This window comes from Pseudorasbora parva, chromosome 20 (assembly GCF_024679245.1).
Source record: "Pseudorasbora parva isolate DD20220531a chromosome 20, ASM2467924v1, whole genome shotgun sequence".
Lineage (NCBI taxonomy): Eukaryota > Metazoa > Chordata > Actinopteri > Cypriniformes > Gobionidae > Pseudorasbora > Pseudorasbora parva.
In genome coordinates, this window is record NC_090191.1 from 27806599 (window position 1) to 27823744 (window position 17146).

Sequence of the window (17146 nt, forward strand, 5' to 3'; positions counted from 1 at the left end):
CTCTTTCTCTGTGAAGCGGCCATTCTGTGGAATCATTGCCCTCTTCGTATGAGCACCTACGTGGTTTTGAGGGCAAAGGAAACCATAGTGACACGCAGTGGCTTGTTTATGTCATAAACCAACGCAAAACATCCAAGAGCCTTTCGAATGGAATTCCCCATCAGCCCCTGGAAGTGAAAGTGATTTTGCACTGTGTCAACATGCTCATGTTTGAGTATCGTGACGTTTAATGGGCATGTCTTTCTCTTTGTTTTTCCCTCTCTTCTCTCGCTCTCCAGACTGTTCAGTTTGTCCAAGGGATCTTTGTGGAAAAGTATGACCCCACAATAGAAGACTCGTACAGAAAGGCAAGTTATGCTTTATTGTTATTGTGAATCAGTTGTCAAACCAATGTCTTTATAATGGTTTCCAGACTCAAAACCCAATTTAATCTTTTCCCAAGAGCAACACATGTTGTACAGTAACACATGGAATGGGCCTTTGACTCTAAATATCCCAATATAGTCTAATTTCTTTTCTTTTTTTTCCTTCTTTTTTTGCAGTAAATGCAACCTAAAAATGTTTTATATATTGCATACACTGAGTAATCCATACTAATTTTATAATTGAGTGAATTATATAAAAAATAAATAATAAAGTACATTATATCAAAATCTCATTGGATGAGCCATTTGTGAGCCACCAATGTGTAATAACCAATATAAACAGTTACATTAATACAGTGCTGGGGAAAGTCACTTTGGTCCCACTTTACATTAGGTGGCCTTAACTACTATGTACTTACAATTAAAAAATAATAATTACAATGTTCTTATTGTGTTCATATTGTAGTGCAAAAACACTTTTGCTGATATTAAGGTGGGATACGGGTTAGGTTAAGTTACCTTTAACGGGTAAAGTTAGGGACAGATGTGGAGGTTTGGGTTAGTTTTAAGAGTTGGGTGTAAGGGAAGGGAAGTGTGTACTTATAAATGTAACTAAATAAATAAATTACAGATGTAATTACATGCAAGTATTTAAAAATAAATCAAAATAAGTACAATGTAAGTACGTGTATGTACACAATAAGTGCATTGTATTAAATTATTAATTTAAATGTTTTTACGTAGTAGTTAAGGCCACCTAATATAAACTGGGTCTGTTACTTTTAAAAGTAATGCATTACAATATTGCATTTCCCCTAAAAAAGTAACTAATTGTGTTACTTAGTTACTTTTTATGGAAAGTATTGAATTGCATTGCTTTTGTGTTGCTTTTTCTCACTTGGGTGGAGCTTGCTTGTTTGATTTTTAATATGATTTTTTTTTTTTTTTTTTTTTTTGGCAAATGTAAAGGCCCTTTCACGCTAAAAGTTAAATGAATAAGCCTCAGGCTAACGGAAAGTAGAATTCATGTCCGAACAGCTCAAAGAAACATTGAAAACAAATGCAGGAGTAAAATGTTCAACACTCTTACTTTAGCAATAAAAGCTAAACAAACAAACAAACAAAAATAACATGCATGATGTCTAACTTAACAAAGTTTTGCTTATTCGTATGGTTAAAATAGATCAGCATACTAGAGTTTGCAGCTGACACTCAATAAATGGAAACAGTATTTTGAATTGCTTATTTTGAAAAAGTAACTCAAATATTTTGTTGTAAATGTAAGAGTATTTTACTAGTTACTTGAAAAAGTAATCTGATTATGTAACTTAAGGTGATAATACACAGAGCAACTTTTTGAGCAATGTTGCTGGGCAATGTTGTCGTCAGTGGGCGAACCAGGTGAGAAATTTCTTGCCCATTCTCAACAGGAAAGTGCCCAAGCAACATTGCTCAAAAATCTTCGCAATACTTGTAATGCATTACCCCAAACAATGAAAATATATAATAATATAATCCGGATTAAAATATAACACTATATAACACATATTTATGTCCTAAATTGTTAAAGAACCTACAGTTACACCAAACCCAAATGGTGCAGACTGCAGTGCTTTGCATTAAAAGTAAATGACTCCCATTATAATCAATGAAGCTGTCTATAATCGATGTACTGTAAACGGCCATCTGCAACACAGCTTTGCAGAGTAGAACATAGTTTTCTGCTTGCGTCAGATTTTTTCAAATTGCACTGCGGGTATATCATGACAGAATCTCTATCAATTGACACATTTCTACAGGACGTATACTGTCCCACCCTAGTAACACACGTCAAAGCAAATGCTGTGTGTGTGTTTGTGGGATGTCTCATCGACCCCGCACTCATACTGCTGCGTTCGATGATGTTTATATTTTCATGGCCTCTGTCCAAGGCCCTGAGACAAAGGCCGTGTCTATAAATGAACCTTCCCTCAAACAGTAAAAGGAAGTCCCATCTTGAGCAGCACCTCCCTTCCTCGCCGTAGCTTATGCTGCTGTCCCATGGGCACTTCCTGTAGGCGAAGCTTACCGGTGTTGATGTACAGTATGATATTTAAATCCTAGATTTTATTCAATCCCCAAATATATTTGGCTATTTTTGGACACTCAATTCATGCCTAAAATATCTTAAAATATGAATTTCATTACGTTTAATAAAAAAAACAAGTTTTTAAAAACAAACTTTAGACAAACAAGGTAGTTTTTAGTATGTGAAGTCAGCCCATCAAATTAACTACAAACCTACTATGTGACAACTAATCTAACTAATTTGAAACATAAAATAATTATGCTTTATTGATTTATTTTTTGAAGTGTCCAAATACATGCTGGGAACCACTGTACATGAACTGGATAAACATTATTGTATTGAAATCAGATCAGGAAACACTAAGATCTGGACATGCTAGCACATATAACATATAACTTAGGCTAATATGATGATTCAATCCGGAAGTGTTATAGTCTTTTTGTGCTTAATAAACCCCCATAGCCTCTCTTTAAATTAGTGATTAATGCAGAAAGTGTGCTGCCACCTCAATTAGAGACCACAGGAAGTTGGCCGTGCTGGAATGTTCCTTATAGAACTCTGCGGGAGGTGGCAATGATGAGCGCTCATAAACAGTACAGGCTCATATGTCATTAGATGCTGGTTTTTTTAATGATGCAGCTGACGATGCCTCTCAGTTTGTTGTTGATTTTCTGTGTTTTTTCTATTTTTACAGCAAGTGGAGGTGGATGGGCAGCAGTGTATGTTGGAAATTCTGGATACTGCCGGAACGGTAAGAGTTTGTGATCAGAACTTTCGTTGGTAACTTGCATATTACTATAAATCTGCAACCTTTGGTATAATAATTATTTGTATGAATGTACTTCACATGAGAGAACATTTTTAAGCCAGTAATACAGGTTTTAATATTATGATAATTCAAGTCACCTTTGTTTATATAGCATTTTATACAATACAGATCGTTTCAAAGCAGCTTTACAGTGACAAAACAGAAAAATTATGATGCAAACAGAATTCAATTATGCTGTAAATCAGCTCTAAAATGACAATATTAAACGGTCATTATTCAGCTGAAATCAGTTTACTGTTGATTCAGTTCGGTTCAATAGCTGTAAAGATGATCAATTATGGAATGATTTCAATTAATCTATAAAGCAGCTCTGGAGAAAGCAGTGATGTCATCCTCCAGCTCAGTTTAGTTCTCATCCGATAGCATCAGTGCAGTCAAATCAATAATATTGCAGAAAATTACGTGTATTAATAATAGATTAGTGTACATTAATACACTATATAATGTGTATTTATGTATATAATTCTATACATTAATACACAAATATACACTATAATATATCGCCTACAAAGAAAGCTTTAATGTTTATATATATATATATATATATATATATATACACACATAAAGTGTATATATGTGCATACATATATATAGTTACATTTATATATATGTATATGTTTGTGTCTATACAGTATACACACACATATATTATATGTATTAGTGATTTCAAATCAATTATAAAAATGTTTGTATATACATACATATTACATCTATAAAATATATACTGATTATTTAAATATAAACCTTTATGTTCCATGATAATCAATTCTAAATTATAACCTATCCCACTGTATTTCTAATAAAAGCACACATGAAAACTAAATTATTATTAATTTTACTGAATATTAATATTACTTTATTTGGTATCGAGTGCTTTTTAGTACAGTATATTGATCAGCTGATGAGCTTTCAACTAGATGCTTTAATAAAATAACATGGATTTATATATATCATAACATAGATGTAATGATTGTTCAATTCAGTGTTTAGACTAGTGTTTAAATGTTCCCTGACGTCACAGTCAAGATAAAATCTTGTATGGTAGCTGCCAGTAAGTCATCCATGTTAACTTTTAACTAATAACCTGGAGATTAAATAGATTGCAGAAGAAACAAGCTGTACGCTCAAAAAAAAAAAATTTTTTGTTGTTGTTGGTGAAAATATCTTAACGTAAAACAATCGGACTGTTTTTCTCTCAGATGATGAGAGAGCTATTGCTGAGTGTGTGTCATGACTGTACATTTTAGTGTGTTGCCCCCTACTGTAAGTTAAATGATGAATAGCTGTGTACATGCGCATCTTCGTGGATGTCCTCATACAGGTGCAGGAGGTTACAGAACATTTTTGACCCCTGTGGGGGATAAAGACATACTTCCAGTTCCGCAAGCCTCTGTTTTACAACTCTGAGTTGTAGTGACAGATGGTGAATGTTGTCCTTGGGCTCTCTGCCCCAGAATGGAGCCACGGTCAAATGAATCCGAGCCAAAGAAACTGAGAATATTACTGTCAGAGATGCAAACTACAAATTGGCTAGTTTTTGTACAGTAGGAGTGGCACTTGTTCCGAAATGATCACTATTAAATCTAGTGCTAATTGCACTCAAGAACATAATCTTAATTAAATCTGAAAGTAAGTGAGCTGAAAACACAAAGTCAAGAGTTCAAGGGGACTTAACTTGTTGTATAATGGCTGAACTAACTTAAACTTTACACGACAAGTCGATCTGCAAAGTGCAAACAATATGTATCACAGCTATGAAAAGGATAGTTCTCCTTAAAATTAACATTCTGTAACATTTACTCTCTCATGTTGTTCCAAACTTGAATGACTTTACTTCATCTGTGGAACACAATATATGTTTTTTGAAGAATGTTCACGCTGCTCTTTTCCTTGTAATGAAAGTGAATGGTGACCAACATCAATCTCCAAAAGGGATGAAAACATTCTTTAAAATATCTTCTTCTGTAATTCATGGATGTAAGAAAGATTACACAAGTCCTTGAGTTTGTTTTTGTGTGGACTTCTCCTCAACAAATCCAAAGCTCATGCCCACTCACTAGCACGTTTAATGAGACACTGTTGTGTCCGCTGGAGAGAAAGATCATTATTTCTCCTTCCTAGCCTTCCTTCACTACACATATTACACGTTACCTTTGACAACCATTTTCATTCTCCGCGGGTTTCAGCAGCTCTGACCGCATTCAGCACACTGACCCAGAGGAAACAAAGCTGCGGAGATACTGATGTGCCTCTGGCCTTAGTAACTTAACAGGACAGGACTGTCTAAAACCGCAATGTGAAAGATGTTCTCAGCTTTATTATTAACTTAGGCCCTGTTTATTACACCTGGTATGGATGTGTTTTGGTCGATCACAAGTGGACAGCGCTATATATACAAGTGCAAGCTGTGTCTAAAAGTCGACCCCTTTCAGAAGTAGTCAAAAATGCATTTGACCAAATTGCTTTCGATGTGTTCGAACAGCCATAGAAGACCGCCTACTGACCTACCACATAAACATTATAAGAAGCGAGCTAACCAGATGGGATTTCTACTTTGTCGGCTAGAGACCAAAGTTTTGTTTGAAGACGAAAGATGTACCAAGCACAATGCTCTCTCACCATTTCTGATTTCTATCCCGCATTCACAGCATTTGCTGCTGTCACAGTGAAAGCTCGTATGTTTTCCGGTCGTCTTCAGTCGCATTCATATGTAAATTGTCTATTGGATCGAAAGATCTGGAAAAAAAATACATTTACCCACCCATAGACCCTCCTCTCAAAGAAATCAGCACAGAAGTGGTTGAAAGTGGACAAAAGCACTGGATTAAAACACCAGGTGTAAACGGCAATGTGTCTCCCTGTGAGCTGATCGACCAAAATGCATTTTACTACCAGGTGTACACAAGGCCAAAAAGTAGAAAGTCCCCCCTCTTGCATTTGTTTCTTTTGTTAGTCCAATATATACTACCATTCCAAGTTTGGAATTAGTTTATGAAAGTCTCTTATGCTCACCAAGGCAGCATTTATTTGATCAAAAATACAGAAAAAAGTAATTGTGAAATCTAATTTCAATTGAAATATTTTCTAAAATGTTTTCTATTTAATATATTTTAAAATGTAATTTATTCCTGGGATGGAAACGCTGAATTATTCTAATATGCTGATTTGTTGCTCAAGAAACATTTCTTATTATCAATGTTGGAAACCTTTAAATGAAAATTCTGCCATTTACTCTCCCTCAACTTGTATAAGTTTCTTTCTTCTGTTGAACACAAAAGAAGATATTTTATAGACTCTCAGTACCCAAACAGTGGCTGGTCCTCATTGACTTCCATAGTAGGAAAAAAAAAACCTCTTCTGAGATGAATACAACTTTCAAAAGAACGTTTTTGCAACATTAAAAAAAAATGTCTTTAATGTCCCTTTTGATCAATGTAATGCATCCTTGCTGAAAGGTATTAATTTATTTAAAAACCAAAAAACATATGACCCCAAATTATTAAAGGGAAGTGTAAATTCATGTTTCAGGTAAATACTCAGGAAATGCATTTAAAGGGTTACTTCACCCCCCAAAAAATTACGATTCTGTCATCATTTTAGTCATCTTACGACAGTTGTTCCAAACCTGTATAAATGTCTTTGTTCTGCTGTACACAAAGGAAGATATTTGGAAGAATGTTTGTAGCAAAGCAGATCTCGCCCCCTATTGACTACCATTCTTCTCTCCTCTATGTTAGTTAATTGGGGTGGCAGGCGAGATCTGCTTGATGACTTCAGGGTGTGTAAATGATGACAGAATGTTTTTACTACTAATAATATTTTTGATTAAGTGATCAATAAAGCCTCTTCATGTTTGCAGCATGTTATATATAATAATAATATATCATATGTAGATATAACTAGAATAAAACTGTAAAAAATTCTGTGTAGTTTTTGCACAATATGTTGGCATCCTGTCAGTTATTTAAAAACTTTATCCGTCCGTGTCATGCTTTGTACTCCCTATTAATCTTTTGGAGTGTTTTAGAGATTTTTCCCTAATTTGTCTGTCAGTAACTCAACTCCTCCGTACACTATCTGTGCTCTTCCTCATCCTCTTTCTCTCCCACTCAGGAACAATTCACAGCCATGAGGGACCTGTACATGAAGAACGGCCAGGGCTTTGCACTAGTATACTCCATAACAGCACAGTCCACCTTCAACGACCTGCAGGACTTGAGAGAACAGATTCTGCGGGTCAAAGACACGGATGATGTGAGTCTCATCCAGCACTCCACTTCATCGACAAGAACTCCATCATCATCATCCTTCACTCACCCTCAGCGTCTGCTCCCCTGTACCTTTAGCTTTCAGCTTAGCCTGTCGTCAGCACCGCTATCTCCTTTTTCACACCCACCCTGAGCCCTTATGCTTGCCATTGTCAATAAGGGTGACCTTTCAGCTCTGAAGAGGTTTGCCTTTGTTGACATACGGGCAGAGTTTTTCCCTTCTTGAACACCTCTTTCTGTTTAATAGGTCTGCTTGTGCAACCAAACTGTTTAGTAGCAAAGTTTACTTATAAATGTTTATTTAGGTGTTTTTTGGGTTTATCGTGTTTTCACACACAGAAATGTTATCTCTGGAGTTGCTAGGCATTCTTTGTTTGCAATGTTATTTGTAGGCTCACAAATGAGCCCACAAAGGTGAGGCTTTATCCTCACAAGTCCATGGGCCATATTTAAATGATCTGAGCACATGGTCTAAAGCGCAGGTGCATTTAGGGCGTATCCGAATCTGCTTTTGATATTTTAACGATTGATAAAAAAGTCGGTGCACAAGGCACATGGTCCCAGTGGGTTGTCTCTATTCTCTTAATGAGTAATGGGTGTGTTTTGGGCATAATGTGCAATAAACCAATCAGTCTCCTCATCTCCCATTCCCTTTAAAAGCCAGTTGAGCTCTCACCATGGCGGATTCGCTATTCAATTTGCAAGGTGAAAGACTGAACGCTTCTCCAGAGAGGAATCTTTTATTTTGTAATATTTTAAATGTTTGTGTGCTGCTGCGCATCTCTGTATTTGTAATAAGCAGATTCTACTCAAATTGTGCACCTGTCTAAATGTGCATATTTCTAATGCACTCTTTAAATAACACAAAATACTGACGCTATTGACTTTAGACCAGGTTTTTGTTTGTCAATAGTGCAGTCGTTTTCAGTTGCCTCAAGATAGTGAAAATGGACGTGAAAATGATAACTGCGTTGGGTTAAAGTAGCACAAAAAAAAAACACTAGTGTCGCATTGCACCGGGTGTATAATAGGACCCTTGTCTTTGGTCATTTTAGACCTAAAAATTGTTCTTTGAATTTTTTATTTGATACATGCAATGGTTTGAAACTTAGTGACTTTTGGGGCACTTGCTACATGAAGGGATAAAAAACTTTGAAAAAAATCCGTAATAGTTCTAAAAAAAAAAATGATTGGGAAATATGACAAATCTGAAAATAGATTTTTTTTTTTTTACAACAAATCAGCTACTGTGACGCAGCCTTTGATAATGTCTAAATGTAGAATAAATATTATTGAAATCAAATATAGTACATTAATTTAATCAGTTCATTTTGCGCTTGTTTTCTCTTTTGAACAAAAAAGGAAAACAAGTTATTCATATTCCTAAAAAGAAAAATTACTTTTACTTTGCAAAATATACGTACAAATGTGTACACTCACATTTATTAAGGTGTAAGGAAGTATTACTTGTATTACTTTTTACTTATGCCACGTGAAATTTTTAGTCATTAATTCAAAACTTTGAAACCAACATGACTATAAAGAGTACATTTTCATCATTTATCATTGACTATTGTATATAAATTACAGCACAATGCATATTATAACCAAATTCAATTTATCAATGCATGAATCAAACTCACTTAAAATCAACAACTTGTTTTGAAAATTTCCTTAGGATATAATTTCTTTTGCCACAAAATCCGACTAGGCTTGGGTTGAATTGCGGCCAACTTTGTTGAGCGTGGGAGGAAATGAATCCCAGTAAAAGGTGTGTGTGTGTGTAGGAACTCGTTCTAAATGGTTTCTGAGAAAGATGATAGTGTGATGACCTCAGTTGACCTGCACTATTTCTGTCCACTTCCTCAGCTGAGCTGATTTAACACAGGAGGACGTTTCAGTTATTTATTCTGCCATGGCTACCTGCTTGGGTTTTTATCGTTTATGCAATATGTCCATTTCCTTGTTGCTTTGAAAGTATCAGCCGAAAATGAATGCAGATGTTGTGTCGCATAGTTTCGCTTCTGCTATTATATCTGGACTGTGTTTCGCTTGAAAAGCTGAGCGTTGTGTGGGAGTTGTATTTGTGTTTATGGTGTTATATGCAAATATGATTCCATCTAGAGATTCGAAATGACCAAAGGGGTTTCTTCACTCTTTTTATTTATTTTTTACCATCTTTTTTTTTTAAATTAAGGAAGTACAACAGCTGACGCAAACTCTTGCCCCTTAAGAATGATTTCTGCTAATCTTGCAACACATTTTTCTGCTGATGTCTCTAAATAGCTCCCTAGATAAAAAACTAATAGAGAAGCATTTGTACATCAGGAAATCATGACCTTGCGAACTTATATGTTAACTTTTTTTTTGTTAATCTAATCAACTACTTTACTACTTCTCAGTGGTGTACTGCAAATGCAAATTAATTATCACTGCTTCTCAAATGCATAATTAATTTTTTTGTTCTAATCCCTAAACCATTGAATTACAGTATCATCTTATTTCTTTAAACTCAGCCGATGCGTTTCCCTTCAGGTGCCGATGATCCTGGTGGGTAATAAGTGTGATCTGGAAGACGAGCGGGTGGTCGGGAAAGAACAGGGCCAGAATCTCGCCCGCCAGTGGAACAGCTGTGCTTTCCTGGAGTCCTCTGCAAAGTCCAAGATTAACGTCAATGAGGTGAGTATGATTTGATGGAAATGATCAAGACCTCTCTCTCACAGAACAGTTTTCACAATACATTCCAATATTTATTTATAAGAATACATGGCTACTTTTAAATTGCCATCAAAAAAAAAATGTAATGGCGTAGTCACAACATCTACCAGCAGGACACTTTTTTATTCTACAAGTATATTTTAAAATGTACACAATCAAATTGATTGTATATATTTAAATACATTTTATTAAATAAATAAAAAATGAAAACATTTTTTTTATAAATAATAAATAAATAAATACATTTAAAAGAAATCCACATGTGTGTGTGTGTGTGTGTGTGTATATATATATATATATATATATATATATATATATATATATATATATATATATACACACACACAGTCAAATCGATTAATCACATCCCAAATTAAATGGAATATATATATATATATATATATATATCAATGAGTCAATGAATATTACTACTTTTCTTCTATCACTGACCTTTAAATTAAAAAAGACCTCAAAATAAAAAATATTAAGACATCAATAATGCAATAGCTTATATATATATTAAGCATTTCTTCAATATATATACATGCATGTGTATGTATTGAAATATAAGTAATAATTGTGCACAGTACACACAGACATATATTATGTAAACACAACTTTTATTTTGGATGGTATTAATTGCAATTAATCGATGAGACTACATAGGTTGTGTATGGGCATTATTTTCTACACTTTTTTCAGTTCAGGTCAGGCTTGGGTTGCCTTGACGTGCCTGTGCTGGCATCACCATGGAGCTGCTCTTCTCTGTTGGGGTCTGAGAAGAGTGTCATTGTCAGCTAGTGATATCTCTCCATGAAAGCGTAGTCACACATTAGCAAAGCAGGCAGTCAGCTGCGGCAGTCAGACACAAAGCCCCCTTTTGTGAGCAGCACGACTCTGCCTACATGACATAGTGCTGCTTTGAGTTCAGTCAGTTAGAAAGTCCAGTTGGTCATAGCAGTATGACTGTGCTTGCTTGGTTCTCCTTACAAGCTGAGTTATACGAAACCCCTGTGGTCTGGTAGTTTATGAGGGGTTACTGCAGGGCAGAAGGTGATGATTTGAGGTCTTCGCCTTTTTTTTTATCACGCTTTGGCGTTGCTTCAGGATTATTCATTTACTCATGTCAAAGGGCAGACCCTCGTCATCATTAAATTCTCAGACTCTCCCGTAAGCGGAAAGTCAGATACCGAGCTTATTGAGCTCTCTCTCAATAAGATAATGAGGAACTTTAGTTGCGAATAGTGATTCATTACTTTCAGTTAACACAGCCAGGCCGCTTTACTTTTCACAAGCGTTCATGTTTCTTGGCAGTCTCAAGTTCCAACAGCCACTTCTTTATTTTTGTAGCCCAAAGGTACTAAAAATCCACTAATAATCATTACTTAAATAATGACAGTAGAAAACAGTAGAGTTATCTGCTAATATTTTAGTGCAAAATAACTGAATTAAGCATTTCAATATTAACCCAATAGCTTATATATATATATATTTTTAGCTTATATATTGAGTATTTTGCAATAAAATGTTAGAAAAAAAACAGGGTAAGACTTTATTTAAAGGTGACGTAGTTACACATTACTACATGTACTTACTATATATAGTAATAACAGTAAATTAGGCCTATGCCTAATTTCAATATAACTAACCCTAAACCAAACCCTAACAGTAACTCTATAGTAAGTACATGTAGTTAATTAATAGTACTTATTTGAGTAATTAATTACAATGTAACTATGCCATACCAAAATCAGATCTTGACAAACTTTTTTCAGTCATAAACTACAATATAAAACACTGTGCAAAATACATATTTATTCATTTTAAAATAGTTTTAATCTATACTTATTCAAAAGTTGAATGTACAAGTGGTGTAGAGTGCCATATTTAGTATAATTGTTCAATATTTAACACTTTCCATTGTTCAACAACAGTTCATTTTGCTTTGGTTTTGTTCAAAACTATTTTCAATGGTGGAGCAACATACATTTTCAACACAAAGTCAAAGTTATTTTGTGTAAAAGTTGTAAAGTTGTAAAACGATGCAAAAAGCTAATTAGACAGGACATTAGTCAGGAAATGTGGTGCTTGCAGGGCTTTCTCTCTTGGTTGGAATTGCCGATATGGTCAAATCTGTTTGTTTATTCACTTTCCATTCAATAAATGAAGGGAAAAAGCCATTATTGATTTGATGAGGTTCAGACAAGCCCATTTGCTCTGTTAATCCACATAAGTTTGCTACTTTGTGCTGATTGTCAAAACCTTTTAGTAAGGTGCACCCTGTACTTCTGCATCTCTATATCTAGCATAACTGAGTTCATCTGTTGTTATGAATAGCAAAGCATGGATTATGAGCTTATCCTTCTCAATTCACATCCCAAATCGGCTTCTCTACACAACACATGGTGGCAGAGACCTTACTACAAATCCTGCTTTATTACCGGTGTTGTTTAACATGTTTCTGTCTGCTACAATAGTTTATCTTTGGTTATTGCGTAAAAGCTGCAGATGTTGTGTGGAACTGATTGATGATGCAGGAGCTCTTTTGGCCCCTCTGGGAGCTGAACATCTGTGCGAGGAAGTGTCCACACCTATGAATGAGTGATTTCTCTCTGTTTCAGTCTAGAGCGATATTACTTGTCCCAGTTCAGGAGCCAAGACACATTTCATTTGTGTAAAAACCACATTTTATTAGCTCCACCTGAATATGCTTTGCATTAAGAGTAGGGAGCTTGGTTTTATGTTTCGCTGTAAATGTGATCTTATTGCCAAAAAGGAGACAACATACGGTTTCCACACACTGTATCATTAGAAAAGAAAAAAATTTGTATAATGTAGTATAACTCTAATGTGACACATTTATGAGTGAAACAGGATTCAAAGTGATAAAACGCAGGATAGACATTGATCCATCTATCCATTGGGTATTTATTAATAAAATGGTTGCTGGGTCGTGGTCTCACAGGTGGTTGGCGAGGAGGGATTGAGTGTCGTCAGCCCAAAAGGAACATATTTTTGTTTTGTTTTGGTTCTGTTTTGTCTTTTGTTTGGTGTTCTTTTTATTTAGTTGAGCTGTTTGTTTTTGTTCTCAGATGTGTTTTGTTTTTATATAGTTTGTTTGTGTATGTGTGTTTTTGGTTTGGTTTTGTTAGGTCTGTTTTTTTCTTTTTTTTCTTTGTGTTTTTGTTTGGTACTTGGTTTTGCTTTGCATTTCATTTAGTTCTGTTTTTTGTTTTTAGTTTTGTTTTTTGTTTTTAGATTTGTTTTTTGTTTTGTGTTGTTTTGTGTTTGTTTCATTTTATTTAGTTGTTCCATTTTTTTGTTGTTTTATTTTTTTAATTCGTTTTTTTTGTTCTGTTCTGGTTTCATTTAATTTAATAGTTCAGGATTTTGTTGTTGTTTTTTCAGATTTGTTTTGTTTTCAGATTTGTGTTGTTTTGTTGTGTTGTGTTTTGTTTTCAGATTTGTGTTGTGTTTTCAGATTTGTGTTGTGTTTTGTTTTCAGATTTGTGTTTTGTTTTGTTTTCAGATTTGTGTTGTTTTGTTGTGTTGTGTTGTGTTGTGTTTAGTTTTCAGATTTGTGTTGTGCTTTGTTTTCAGATTTGTTTTTGGTTAATTGGTTTTGTGTTTGTGGTTTTGGCATCATTGGCATCAAATGAAATTTTCATTTAGTTCTGTTTTTTTTTGTTATTTTGATTTAGTTTTCAGATTTGTGTTGTGCTTTGTTTTCAGATTTGTTTTTGGTTAATTGGTTTTGTGTTTGTGGTTTTGGCATCATTGGCATCAAATGAAATTTTCATTTAGTTCTGTTTTTTTTTTTTTTTTTGTTATTTTGATTTAGTTTTCAGATTTGTGCTTTATATATATATATATATATATATATACAGTCTTGTTCAAAATAATAGCAGCACAATGTGACTAACCAGAATAATCAAGGTTTTTAGTATATTTTTTATTGCTACGTGGCAAACAAGTTACCAGTAGGTTCAGTAGATTCTCAGAAAACAAATGAGACCCAGCATTCATGATATGCACGCTCTTAAGGCTGTGCAATTGGGCAATTAGTTGAATTAGTTGAAAGGGGTGTGTTCAAAAAAATAGCAGTGTGGCATTCAATCACTGAGGTCATCAATTTTGTGAAGAAACAGGTGTGAATCAGGTGGCCCCTATTTAAGGATGAAGCCAACACTTGTTGAACATGCATTTGAAAGCTGAGGAAAATGGGTCGTTCAAGACATTGTTCAGAAGAACAGCGTACTTTGATTAAAAAGTTGATTAGAGAGGGGAAAACCTATAAAGAGGTGCAAAAAATGATAGGCTGTTCAGCTAAAATGATCTCCAATGCCTTAAAATGGAGAGCAAAACCAGAGAGACGTGGAAGAAAACGGAAGACAACCATCAAAATGGATAGAAGAATAACCAGAATGGCAAAGGCTCAGCCAATGATCACCTCCAGGATGATCAAAGACAGTCTGGAGTTACCTGTAAGTACTGTGACAGTTAGAAGACGTCTGTGTGAAGCTAATCTATTTTCAAGAATCCCCCGCAAAGTCCCTCTGTTAAAAAAAGGCATGTGCAGAAGAGGTTACAATTTGCCAAAGAACACATCAACTGGCCTAAAGAGAAATGGAGGAACATTTTGTGGACTGATGAGAGTAAAATTGTTCTTTTTGGGTCCAAGGGCCACAGGCAGTTTGTGAGACGACCCCCAAACTCTGAATTCAAGCCACAGTACACAGTGAAGACAGTGAAGCATGGAGGTGCAAGCATCATGATATGGGCATGTTTCTCCTACTATAGTGTTGGGCCTATTTATCGCATACCAGGGATCATGGATCAGTTTGCATATGTTAAAATACTTGATGAGGTCATGTTGCCCTATGCTGAAGAGGACATGCCCTTGAAACGGTTGTTTCAACAAGACAATGACCCAAAACACACTAGTAAACGGGCAAAGTCTTGGTTCCAAACCAACAAAATTAATGTTATGGAGTGGCCAGCCCAATCTCCAGACCTTAATCCAATTGAGAACTTGTGGGGTGATATCAAAAATGCTGTTTCTGAAGCAAAACCAAGAAATGTGAATGAATTGTGGAATGTTGTTAAAGAATCATGGAGTGGAATAACAGCTGAGAGGTGCTACAAGTTGGTTGACTCCATGCCACACAGATGTCAAGCAGTTTTAAAAAACTGTGGTCATACAACTAAATATTAGTTTAGTGATTCACAGGATTGCTAAATCCCAGAAAAAAAAAATGTTTGTACAAAATAGTTTTGAGTTTGTACAGTCAAAGGTAGACACTGCTATTTTTTTGAACACACCCCTTTCAACTAATTGCCCAATTGCACAGCCTTAAGAGCGTGCATATCATGAATGCTGGGTCTTGTTTGTTTTCTGACAATCTACTGAACCTACTGGTAACTTGTTTGCCACGTAGCAATAAAAAATATACTAAAAACCTTGATTATTCTGGTTAGTCACATTGTACTGCTATTATTTTGAACAAGACTGTATATATATTCTATAATAATTTAAAAAGGAAAAATTACTTGTATGCTGATAAATGCTGTGTTGACTCTACAAAAAAGTTTTGGATTAAAAGTGACACTTTGAACCACAACACTGACATAAAAAGTACAGGTTGACTACCAAAGCTCTAGAGTAGACTGTCATCATGAGAAATGGGTCTTGTCTCTTCTGAGATCTGGCCTCTTTACAAACACATCCAATCTGATCGTACATGTATGAGTTCACTGAAATTTTTCTCTCTCTCTCTCTCTCTCTCTCTCTCTCTCTCTCTCTCTCTCTCTCTCTCTCTCTCTCTCTCTCTCTCTCTCTCTCTCTCTCTCTCTCTTTCTCTTTCTCTTTCTCTCTCTTTCTCTCTCTCTCTCGCTCGCTCGCTCTCTTTCTCTCTCTCTCTCTCTCTCTCTCTCTCTCTCTCTCTCTCTCGCTCGCTCTCTTTCTCTCTCTCTCTCTTTCTCTTTCTCTCTCTCTCTCTCGCTCGCTGCAGATCTTCTATGACCTGGTTCGGCAAATCAACAGGAAAACTCCAGTACCTGGAAAGGCACGCAAAAAGTCCACCTGCCAGCTGCTCTAATATACAGCTGTTCTTTTGCTCTGAGCCAGGTAGGATCTAGAGCATTACTGTCTGAGCAGAAATGATTGACAGCTCAGCACAACTAATGCTCCAAAGCCCTTTTTAAACTTATAGAAACCATAGAATTCAGGTTATATTTAGATTCAAAAGTGATTACACTTCTTTTTTTTCCCTTTTCTTCCTGCAGGTCTGATTTACTGCTGTGTCTTTCAGCAGTGCCAGCATTCCGACGTTACTAAAACCTAACATCGAATGGACTTTCCTATGTGGTGATGCCCCTTTAACAAACCAACCAACAACCAACAAACCAACCAACCTATGGAATCAAGGCTACAGTACCATGACAGTTTTTTGCACATAGATAACCATCATCACTTTCCAATGTCGCGAGAGAGATTTTTACATATAAATATATAAATATATATTCTAACTGTATGCAACTGAATAAAAAAAATAAACGAGTAAATGAATACAGAGCTAGACAAAAAAAAATACAGAGCCTACACGCAGTGTTATCGCTAACGGAGACAGCCACCGTTGTAAATGTAAGGAGGGAATGTCTAACCAGGCTGTGCACGTTGCCATGGCAATTACAATGATATTTATAAGCACCACTATTTTAGCCAGAGAGGAGAGGAAGTCCAAAGAGCTCCTATATAAACCATTCTTACAGCTAACTTTCACTCCTTTTTTTTTTTTTTTACTTTATTTTGCTTTTATTCTAAACATGATCTTCTGCCTTTTTTCTCTTTTATAAAATTACTAGATTATGGAGATGTTATATTCACAACAGCTATTGA

General features: G+C 35.3%; 1 protein-coding gene across 1 annotated transcript in view; it reads left to right on the plus strand.

Moving 5' to 3' along the window:
* rap1b (RAP1B, member of RAS oncogene family) overlaps positions 1-16838 on the plus strand; it is a 68800-nt gene extending 51962 nt beyond the window's left edge. The window contains exons 3-8 of the mRNA XM_067427077.1: positions 279-347; positions 3128-3184; positions 7376-7516; positions 10066-10209; positions 16260-16375; positions 16534-16838. Coding sequence (XP_067283178.1) covers positions 279-347; positions 3128-3184; positions 7376-7516; positions 10066-10209; positions 16260-16346 — 498 coding nt within the window. The 3' untranslated portion in view covers positions 16347-16375; positions 16534-16838. The remainder of the gene's footprint in view (positions 1-278; positions 348-3127; positions 3185-7375; positions 7517-10065; positions 10210-16259; positions 16376-16533) is intronic.
* The last annotated feature ends 308 nt before the right edge of the window (positions 16839-17146 follow it).